At 37.2% G+C, this 11014-nt stretch overlaps 1 protein-coding gene across 3 annotated transcripts; it reads right to left on the minus strand.

The window, feature by feature from the left end:
* Positions 1 to 535: 535 nt before the first annotated feature.
* Positions 536 to 4894, minus strand: LOC112284131 (acyl-lipid (9-3)-desaturase). Of its 3 annotated transcripts, none has more exons than XM_024523714.3 (7): positions 4531 to 4894; positions 4209 to 4333; positions 3143 to 3492; positions 2783 to 2932; positions 2324 to 2575; positions 1551 to 2087; positions 536 to 1222 (listed from the first exon to the last, which is right to left on the minus strand). In XM_024523714.3, exons 2-7 carry the CDS (start codon positions 4237 to 4239, stop codon positions 953 to 955), a joined length of 1590 nt encoding a protein of 529 aa, XP_024379482.1. In that variant the 5' UTR covers positions 4240 to 4333; positions 4531 to 4894; the 3' UTR covers positions 536 to 952. The 3 variants fall into 3 exon arrangements, with proteins under 3 accessions (XP_024379482.1, XP_024379485.1, XP_090107549.1); XM_024523717.2 differs by having other exon boundaries at positions 4568 to 4710; XM_090251423.1 differs by having other exon boundaries at positions 4549 to 4710.
* Between the last annotated feature and the right edge of the window lie 6120 nt (positions 4895 to 11014).

Below are 11014 nucleotides of genomic sequence, written 5' to 3' on the forward strand. Positions count from 1 at the left end.
GGATAATTGGCATGCAACGGTTCCACACTACTTAATCTCTGTAGAAGTCACTCCGCATTAAAGAATATCGTTATTTGTGTCAAATAATAAAGGAAATAAAATTAAAATTAAAAAAATAAACTCTGTAGAAGCAGAATAGGAGGGGGAAGTCCTTTCATCTCCAAGCCTGTAAAAACAGCATTGCACACGATTGTAGTACATCGACAATCGCTGCCACAGTGGATTTCTCGTTCTCCAGGAATAGATGTAGCTTAAAGAGCGCACACGACTGGGCCAGCATTAGTCGTGCACATATGTGTCAACTATTACTGTGGGACTACCTAATAAGTGGTCAAAAATTGACTCGGTATAGGGTTTCGTTGGCAGAAAAGTAATCTGGGAGACCAGCAGCTGCTCACATAGTACTACGATATAATACCCATCATTGTCGCACTCGACTAATATCTGCATGTGCATTGTTTCGAGCTACTGTCAATGTTGATTGCCAAATTGAAAAGACAGAATGAAAAGTTCATGAACAGGATAGAACACCAAATTAAGTGGCCAACGAGAGATAATCCATTATTTCTTGAGCCTTCATGAGAACTAAAATTTGTAAGTTGTGTTCGTGATGCTCCTAAAAAGAGCAGATGGTAGATTTTGACCACATTTGCATCTGGTTCGCTAGGGACAGACTTTGCACTGATATGACAATGATGTGCACACGGACTCGAATCTGAAGCAATCAGGTCGCTTCAACCAAAGAGAAGTTTGAGACTACTATGCTAGATAGAAGCGCTCTAAACCCAACCCTCTCTGTTGAATAAAGTACTACTGAAGACCAGTGTTTGGGCGCAGCCATCTTTCAATTGAAATTTGATAAAGCTACAGAAGAATGGATGTCAGAGCATTTCTGCTCAAAAACACATGAAAAGGAACTACCGAACAGGACAAAATTTAAGCGCCAGGCTTCTCAAGTCTGCTGGCTGGCAGCAGCGTATTGATGTTCAGCAGCCTCCGCAACTTCCTTCAGTGCTTTCAGAACCTTGCAAGTGCCGGCAGCGATGGTCACATCTTCGTAGACCAGACCATGCTTTATACACAAGGCCTCCACCTGGGGCGCGATTTTGTTCAGATTGTGTCTGGGCATTGTTGGAAACAGATGATGCTCAATCTGTCTGTTGAGACCACCCGTAAACCAATCGTTGAACAAGTTTGCTTTAATATCCCGGGTAGTTACAATCTGCACATGCAAATACAGCGATTACCCAACCGCCTGCAAGGTTCTCTTCACAAAGAAAAATTACGTGCACACGATAATTTCGGATAGCTCTACCAGTATCTTCTAAATTCTGTTTTCCCGAAACAGGATTGTGGTAGACTTAGGTACAGAAGCAATCCTTGTCATTCGTCAATATCAACTGAATGCATGAATCCCCAGAGTTTACAAAAATGTGTCAAAATTTAGATAAAGTCCTTTCGATGGATTCATTACACTCTGATATGAAGAGAACACTTTAAAAAAAAAATAAAGGGCAAACTAAAGCGGACGAAGTCGAAGTATATCTCACCTGGGCATTTACAAACTCTTTAGACTTGTTATAGACTTCCATCCCGTTGTGACTCAGTACGAATACAAATCCAAGCAGCATACCACACATAAGCTCGGTCACCACCATCCATACAAGTGGCTTCCAACCAGGGAGAAGATACCAACCAACCCCGATGAACCAAAAATAGTGAAACAGAATCGTTCCTTTCTCCAACAGCCACACGGCGGGGGCAAGCTTAGCAGTAGAAGTATATCTCCAACTCCAAAATAGCCAACTACCTCGAGCGAAGAACAGAAGAGCCGTAAAGAATAAATGCTGGTACTGGAGGACTCGCAAGAAGGTCTTGTTTTCAACAGTCGCAAGGATATCCTTGCTCCAGGCAATGAGGGGTAGAGTGTCGATGTCTTCATCAATAGGTTGGTACAATTGGTCACACTCGTTCGGAGCAGCATGATGGAGATTATGCTTCTCCTTCCACCAGCCTGTACTAAATCCTAGAACAGAATTGCCGATTAAATATCCAACAACTTCATTAAGCCACCGCGTCTCAAATACCTGCAAGTATTCAAATCACAGAACCCCACAAAATATGAGCTGACATGCTTAATATCGAGTCGTTCGACTAAAAACTATGCCTCGGGATGGGATTCTACTTCACACGTCAACGGTGCTGAAATCTCAGAGTTACACACATGTTCAGAATCAGAGCAAAATCCGATACTAAATAAAAAATCCACTACATCTCAGAAGACATGTATGTAACAGTGTGCTGTACTAATAGAGGCTCAAACCTGATTGTGGAGAAAATCATGTGATAGCCATCCACACTGTTGGAAACACAAAGCCATCATACAAGCTGAAGACAAGACCGCCCAGTAAGACTTTGAACAGTAGATTATTGCAATGCTTGCAGAAAAAATAGAAATATTCGTCAGCGTTTTGAAGACATAGTACAGTTTCGAGCTTCTGAAGAGTTGTTCCCTTAAGAAGAGAGCCCTTAAGTCCCTGTAATCCTTCAGAAGCTCGGGGGTCGGCTCCACATTCTGTCAAAATTACAAAGAAAATATACTCATAGACATGTTGCTCATACTCCACACTATCCTCTTTATCAGATTCAAGATAACTCAGTCAAAACGGTGCATGCTCCAACACAAAGGTTTAGGCCCCTGAGATGTAAACAGACGCATGGGTCGAAGGACCTTTCTCAAGGAAAGAAGAATAACAGTGAGAGTGTACGAGGTGACTCTTACGTCTACGTCACCGATGTAAAATTCTTGGAGGATCTTCCACGTAGTGCCAGCGTGAAAACTAGAAAAAGCATCCGTACCATCTCGACCAAAATATGTAGTAATAACGGATCCTCCCGGGTGTTGAGCAGCGAAGTCACTCACATCATACACCTATCATCCAAACAATAGGTTTAGTAAAACATGGCAATTCGCTATCTGTTGCCCTCTTACTCGGATTTTGCACCTATCTGCGACCCTGAATTGGTACCGATCATGTCTAAACACCACGTTGAAAACCATCACGGTTGAAAGCGGGTCATAATAATGACTTAGAACTTTCAGTACGTTTGTGGCAATTGGAATTAGGCCTTAGAACAATACCTTGTTCTTAATCACAATCCAGCAGTCGTTAGGCCTAGTGTGCGCAGATACTTCCGTCAGGAGATAGGATTTCGACTTCCTTTCTTTCACCGACCTCCGCCTAACTGGCTTCACAACTGATTCTGCAAGAACAACCGTGGCTTCCTGGGAATTGGAGTTTTTCTGAACTTCCGTTGACATGCACTGCACAGAGAAGCTATCCGAAACTCGCTTCCTACTTGTCAGACGCTTGAGCCCTTGAACGCCTGAAAAGCTCCATGATCTTACAGATCCAATTATAACATTGACAAAGTCACCAAGGAGGGGCATGCTAGCGAGGTGCTCAACGTCAATGTTTTCTTCAAGAGAACCTATAAACCACAAAATTTCGAGATGAGGATACTACACACAGAGTTTAAGGTGGAAAAGTATTCGGATGATATCAGCGCCATCAGTAACACTAAATTGATTTCCTAACTGTGGGATAAGGTAATGGATTCATTACGGGATAAAATAAAAACAGCACCAAATGGATTATTCACGATGTTCATGAATACTTATTCTTCTGTCAACAAGGTTTTACAGAGATCAGCGGCTTTCGTGGTGCATAAACCATGACATACAACCACGGCACGATGAGGAAGACAAACACATTTCAACAGCGGGAGAACCAATTTCAGAGCGCTCTGATGCTACATTACGACGTCGTGCCAGGTCCAGACGAAGCCTGTAAAATGAGGGATGCAAGAGAGGATGTTCGAGACATCCAGATCTGCAGTCGATGTGCAGATGTGAAAATCGAGGAAGAGACAAATCAAAGTTATAAAAGAGATACTATTCAGCAGAATAGAATTAGACTCTTGCGTAGACATTGTATTCTGGATAATCAATGCACTGGCGACTGATATACAGCCACTTTTATCAATCTCCACTCGTGAAACATTTAACTGCGTGGAGGGCGGTCTATTCCCGACACTCAAGCAGAGGGAGGAGTTTATTCAATGTAGTTTCAGAATGTGCAGGAACGAGGCGAGTCGACGCATTACGCATACTTTAAAATGGATCTACAAGGGTGACAGTGACATACCCTGCTGTAGTCCACCACCCGAGGACACCATTTCGAATATCACTTCAATACAACCTCGTCATGCACGGATCCTCTGCGCTGGTGCTGTCGCTACACACAAACTCACGGTACCTGAAGCCTCCACACTGTCCACAATGGCAATGCGCTCACAATCAGGTTCCCCTGACAACCCCGAAGCATACCGGTCGGAGAAAGAAGCTCCGCGAAGACAGAGTCCAATAATAAAAACTACCTGCTCAAATACCAAACACGAGCCAAACCTGAATCACATTGGTGATGTAACCGATAAAAACAAAAAACACAAAAAAGAAAGAAACCAAACCGTCTCACGACCAATGACCTCCTGCAACTCTAATCACCTCCGCGGAATACTTCATCCGCCAACGCTCCACACAATGCCACAGTGGCGTTCTTCCAGTGATCAAGAACTGAATACGCAAATACTCTCCACCGAAGACCAGATGCAATGCCTCACAGATATGCGCTGAATCGTCGTTTTCACCAATACCAGCACGTCCGCCTCCTCCAATCCCGCCCAACGCAATGCAGGCAGGCAGGCAGGGATCGGCGATGGTTAGCACCGCGACTGAGAGACAGTGGGAATGACGGAGAGGAAGTAAGCTGAGCAGGGGACATAAGGGAGAGGGCGGGGAGAGCCCGACCCTGTCAAGCCCAGGCAAGGCGGGGGACGGGGGACGGGGGAGAGAGAACGACGTCACCAACACACCCTGGTGTCTGTCACAGCTCCTCCCGTCCTTGTCGCGTGATATTTTCGAAAGCCCTTCTGGGCTCCAAGTGCGCGGGCCCGCTTGAACTTTTTCTCGCCCTTGTCGAGTCCTGTTCTTGTGGCCCCCTCTCCCGTTTTGCTTACACTACTGGCCCCCAGTTGAAGTGGCTGTTTCGCGTCGGGGGATCCTATTTCCAATTCTTTTTCCATCCATGATGTACTATCTCTTCATCGCCCTTTGTACGGTCAGAAACAATATACATATATGTATAAATGTATTTCCAATTCTAAACCGCCATAGCAAAAACACAAACCTCTCGAGAATGGGGTACAGTTCAATATGAATAAAAATAAATAAAGGGGTTTTAGGGTTTATAGGATTCCATTTTCTTCCCCATAAATTAGTCTTGCAAGTTGTTGTTGTAACTTTTACTTTTACTCTTGGGGAGCTTCCCACCAAGTTGAAAAAATAGTAATTTATTCAATCACATGAAAATTGTATTGAATACTACATCATTGAATCATTCCAGATCATTCATTTTCTTACTGGTTTAATGGAAACCAATACCAGAAAAGAGCAGTGGCTGTGTGTTTTTAACACTTCAAGTAAGCCCTGGAAGAATAACATGGATGTACAATGTGAATCAGCCATGGAAATGTGCAGATGTAACAGAAAAAGGCATACACACAAAGACCTTGTTATTTTCATGCACACTTGCTTATGATCGAACTATACTGTCATTGGTCTAGTTCTGTTACTTTCAGATAATGACCAACTGGGTGCCATTATTTATTTGAAAGAATGATAGTATTCAGAAAATTTTAAAATGGAAAAAAGAGCAAAGAAAGAGAGAGAGAGGCATCTTCCTGGCACTGAACAATACTCCAATGCATTTTTTTCAGATGCTGCTGAGTTAGGAAAAAGGAGCCATACAGCCAAATGGCACATAAAATAAAATAAGCTAAACAGAGCCAATGGGAACCTTCCACAAGTGTACAGTGTTAGCTCATTTATAAGTCAGATGCTGACTCTTCAATTGTTCTGTGGCACACACATGACAGCATGTAGAGGCTATAAGTGAGATAGCAAAGCCTATGCTATAAGTGGGTTTGAATCTTCCAAGAGGGAGGTCTGATTTCACATTCAAACAAACAAATAAGCACATGTAGTTCCAAAAAGATGATGTGGTTGGTTGGTTGGTTGCAAGCTTGCAACTGTGAATTCCAATGCAACATTGTTTTATTGCCACTATAATTGAATGCTATTCTTGGACTTAAAAACAGAACAATAGCACTAAGCATGGAGCAACAGGTAGAGTTGAAGTGGGTAACAGTTTAGACTCATAACCATGTATGTTTTTTGGTTGAGCAATGAAAATAGTGACTACACATCTTAGAGTTACTAGCTAGTGCATGTATTTAGATAGCATTATGCTAGTTTCCAAATCATACATTTATTATGGAAATCAATGTGCAAAGTGAGAAAGGGACAGGAGTCAATAGACTATGTGAATGGGTTCTAAACATAAAGCTAATGTGATTTAATTAGTTTTTAGTAATAAATACTTTAAAAAACATGCATGTTGAAAAAATTTAGAAATAAACGAAAAAGAAAGAAGTAAGACTTTGTTTTTTGTTTTTTATAGTTTTAAACATGATTCATCTTATATGTGTGCATGTCAAAATATATATATATATATATATATATATATATATTCTCATGTTTTTTTCATCTCGTGTACATATAAATATTTATTTGCATTCACCTCCTTAAAATGAAAACATCAATCATTGGTGTATAAATTACAAGTTGTTTTTTATTTTTAAAAACCAATATTTTTGTTACATTTTGATATTAGAAAGTCTAAATTAAATGGATTATTGAGGTATTCCAATTTTTATTTATTTTATGATACTTATTACTAATTTTTTATAATATATTAACATTTTGTTTCATTTCATATGAATTTTTAATTTAAGCATATAAATATGGTTATGCATTATGTTTAATTTAATATAAGTATAAATAAAATATTAACGATGTTACAAAAAAAGTAATAATTTTTTATTATATATATATAAGAAAAATTAATTTCTATCTCATTTAAGGTTTTTCATATTTGTTTAATGTTATTCATATATGACTATAAGAATAAATTTGTTTCAAAATAATACCATTTTCTACCTTGCCAAACTTATTGTTTAATTTAAATTCATCAATACATTAAGTTATTTGAACTCATTACTTTGGATGTACATTAAGATATTCTCTAATAAGTTTTAATAGAAGCAATATTATTTGCTTGTGATTTTATCACATATATTTTAAATAATTTTTTTCAATAAGACAACATAAGATGTATTTAAAATTAGATTGGAAGATCCAAATTTAAATTATTTGTGTGCATATATATATATATACATATATATATATATACAAATAATTTTATTCAAAAAAATTGATGTGTTTAATAAAGAATAAGAAATAGTACACTTTATCTTCTGTAAACATGACTTGTCCCGGTTAATATTTCATTATGTATATATATATATATATATATATGTGTGTACATTTTTAAAGAAAATATACTAAATTATAATTCATATCAACTATATCAAAGTATGAAATAATTAGGATTAACAAAAACCATTGTATGTTATATTTTGTTTGATAGATGGGCAATGTCAGGATTTGAGCAAGATGAATATAATTGGAGATTCCATCCATTTATCAGCCATTTCATGTGTTCAGCACAATTTATTAGGGGAAATTTGTTTCTTTTTGAGGTTCATTGACCATGTTTTGTTTGTTTTCAACAACATAAGGAGTGTATATATATATATATATATATATATATATAGATAGATAGATAGATGTATATGAATTTACTTATTAAAAGAAGACACATACCTCATGAAAAAAGAAAAGGAAAACACAAAAAGAGACCAAATACAAGTCTTTTAATTGGCAAAGACTGTATTCTAGATTTTTGGTTGTATCAACTTGAACCTATAAAAGAAAAATCCAATGTAATTTTAACAATAACTCGAATTTATTAGAAAAATACAAGAAATACATCTTGTATTTGAATTAAGAAATCTTAATGAACTTGAAAATTAATTAATCACCCAAATTAGTATTTTATTACCAAACGACACAAATTATAGCATTTTATGCATATATATATATATATATATATATACACACACACACCAGCACCTATTGTTCTTGATATACATACGAATACAAATACACTCATGCACAACAAACAAAAGTACAGAATCATGGACGGGGTACAAACTTCAGTATTCTCTCCGTTCCGTTACATGCAAGGGAAAAGCTTAATAAAGTTAGGGTTGGAAAAGGTGAACAGGGTTAAAAAGTTAGAGCTTGCCCTGTGCATTGTGAAGATTGAATTTAGCAATGAAGTCGGCACTCCACTCACCGATTTCCCTCTCCACGCTCTCCAAACACGCGGCGCATCGCTACCCCTCCCTGTCGTCATGGGTAACTGCTTGCTTTGCAAATGCCGCCCCAGCGCTCCCCTGCCCCTTGGATTGTAACGTCACGATATTCTTGCTTGCTTCCCGAGTTTCCGCCGCCGTGAAGTTTTGTAGGCGAGTCGTGGAGCGCCTGATGAGCGATCGATGCAGGGGTGAGAGTGAAAAGAAAGGGACGCATCGGCTTGGTTCTGTCTCATCATTCCCTCCACCAGAACCAACAGTTTCCGGACCCTGTCAAGGCTGCAAAGCACATGACATGAAACGCTTCACAAGAGTTACATGATGCAGGGTGCTGGCTAGCGGAAATGCTGTATTTGTAAAAAGCGAGATCCGCAGCTACAGTGGTAAACCAAATTATGGTCTGCGGCCAGCACAGTTCGGTACGAGCACCGATTCTGAAGGGGCTGGAGATCCTCTTCCCCCGAAGCACAATTGCAGAATCTACCAGCCACAGGTCCTCGTTACCAAAGGGAGCCAAGCCAGTGATAGAATACCCTGGCAACAGCTCCGATTGGGTGTCCCTCGCCGCATTCCCAAAATCCTCTCGGGATCTAGCCCTCTAGACCCGGTCTCTTCGCAGTTTCTTCTTCCAAGTCACATTTGGAAACCACGATTACCAGCTGGAACATCGATCCTCCATCGTAAGGCATCAGAATCTACAGAACTAGGGTTTACTTCAGTCTTCCCCTGTGAACATAATAGAAGTGAAAGAATCGACGTGCAGCATCGTGGTACACTTCGAAGCTCACATCAAAACGACGGTGTTGCTTTAACTTATTTACTTAAACACAAAGATATTCACCACTTTGCTGATTAAAAGAAAAGTACATATCGATACATTAAGGAACTTTACCTCAAGGCTCTAGTTCCAGATATAGTAAACATTTAAGGGAGGAGTATAGTTCCATGTTATACTCTTCCCTAAATTTCTTGTGCCAAGTTTCACTTCTTTAATCTAAGTTTTTGTTTTTAGATAGTATAATTCATATTGTAGTTTTTTATAATTGAAAATTTCAGACTTTCTCCAGTATGCTCTATTATAGTCCATTAGTCTATGTCACTTAATTTGTTACAAACCAAGTATTAGTAATAAGAAATTATAAAAATTTATTTTTTGCTGAGCTGATGAAGAACAATTATTTTTTTGATATTCATTTTTTTTGCAATTAAACACCTCCAAAATCTATATGGAATCATTTCTAAGGTTGGAAGGACTCAAAGTGGATAAGTGCCACTAATAGTATTCATAAAATTTCTTATTCTATACACTAATTATGATTCTTTTGTACCACACAATATAGTATATATATAATTGGATATGAGTTGGCTTGAATATTCTTTTGAAAGCATCTAAAGCCTTAATTATTTTTATCTTTGTTTAATATCAATGTTAATATTACAACTATTTTTTGTGTGCATAAAAATATATGTGTTTTTTTATTTTTTATTTTTTATTTTTAAAAATAATTTATTCCTCAACATTTCAAAGATATATACTATATAAATATAATATTAGCTAAAAATTATATAAACAATCAAATATGAAATAATTTTTTTTATGATTATTTTCTTATATATATATATATATATATCATATTTGATTTAAAATAAAATAGATGTATAAATATATGTATTACTTAAGTAATTAGAAGTACATAGAATATGTTAGATAGATAATATATATATTTTTAATATTTAGTTTTCTAACACCAATTATTTTCTTTAAAAGAGAGCAGATTATCGCTCTTTGTAGAAATTTTCATTTGATATTAAAGATTACGGATTACTCCCCTTTAATTTGACTTGTGGATTTATTAAATTGTTTGAAATAGGAGGAAAAATCATAGATGCTTCACTTGGTCAAAGTGAGAATAGATTTGCAACTATTCTAGAATTTTACAAAATTTTCAAGACTTTTAGAGTAGAAATTTCACACATCATGAATACCTATACTTATTAAAGAAGTTTAGAATCTATAACAAGAAGTTGTGTAGTTGAAGGAAGTAAGTAAATCAACCTTACAACCAAATCTAGGAAAATTTGCTTCTACAAGTACAATGGAGACACAAATTAGTATGCCTAATAAGTTTGATGGAACAAGATCAAAATTTCAAGGATTTTAGCAACAATTCAAGCTCTATCTAAGATTGCATCCCTTCTAATATCTTACTCGTTTACTCAAGTTGGATTCATAGATGTACTCTTATCTAGAAGTGCTTTCTTTTTATTTGCACTATTAATGAAAAAAGATTTACGACTCCTTCATGATTTGAATTCATTTCTAGAAGTATTTAGAGCTACATTCAAAGATAGAGATAAAAAAAAAAAATAGCAGAGTCCAAGCTCTTATCATTATGACAAGGATCAACTATCATGTATGCTATTGAATTCCAAAATCTTGCTTGTGATATAAATTGGAATGACAAAATCCTTATCAATTAATTTTGATATGGGTTGAAGGATTACATCAAAGATTTATTATTGATAATATTGAAAGCAAAATCTTTGGAACAATTTATTATTTAAGCCATTGCATGCAATAATCAATTATTTGAAAGATGTCAAGAACAAAGAC

Source organism: Physcomitrium patens, chromosome 6 (genome assembly GCF_059467195.1).
Source record: "Physcomitrium patens ecotype Gransden chromosome 6, ASM5946719v1, whole genome shotgun sequence".
Taxonomy (NCBI): Eukaryota; Viridiplantae; Streptophyta; class Bryopsida; order Funariales; family Funariaceae; genus Physcomitrium; species Physcomitrium patens.

Bases quoted from the DNA above. Each gene is read 5' to 3' on its own strand.
- LOC112284131 (XM_024523714.3), bottom strand. From the start codon at position 4,239: ATGGTGTCCTCGGGTGGTGGACTACAGCAGG. The intron at 2,576-2,782 runs GTAAGAGTCACC...TAATTTTGACAG, and splicing joins TTTACATCGGTGACGTAGAC to AATGTGGAGCCGACCCCCGA. The intron at 1,223-1,550 runs GTGAGATATACT...TTGCATGTGCAG, and splicing joins AAGAGTTTGTAAATGCCCAG to ATTGTAACTACCCGGGATAT.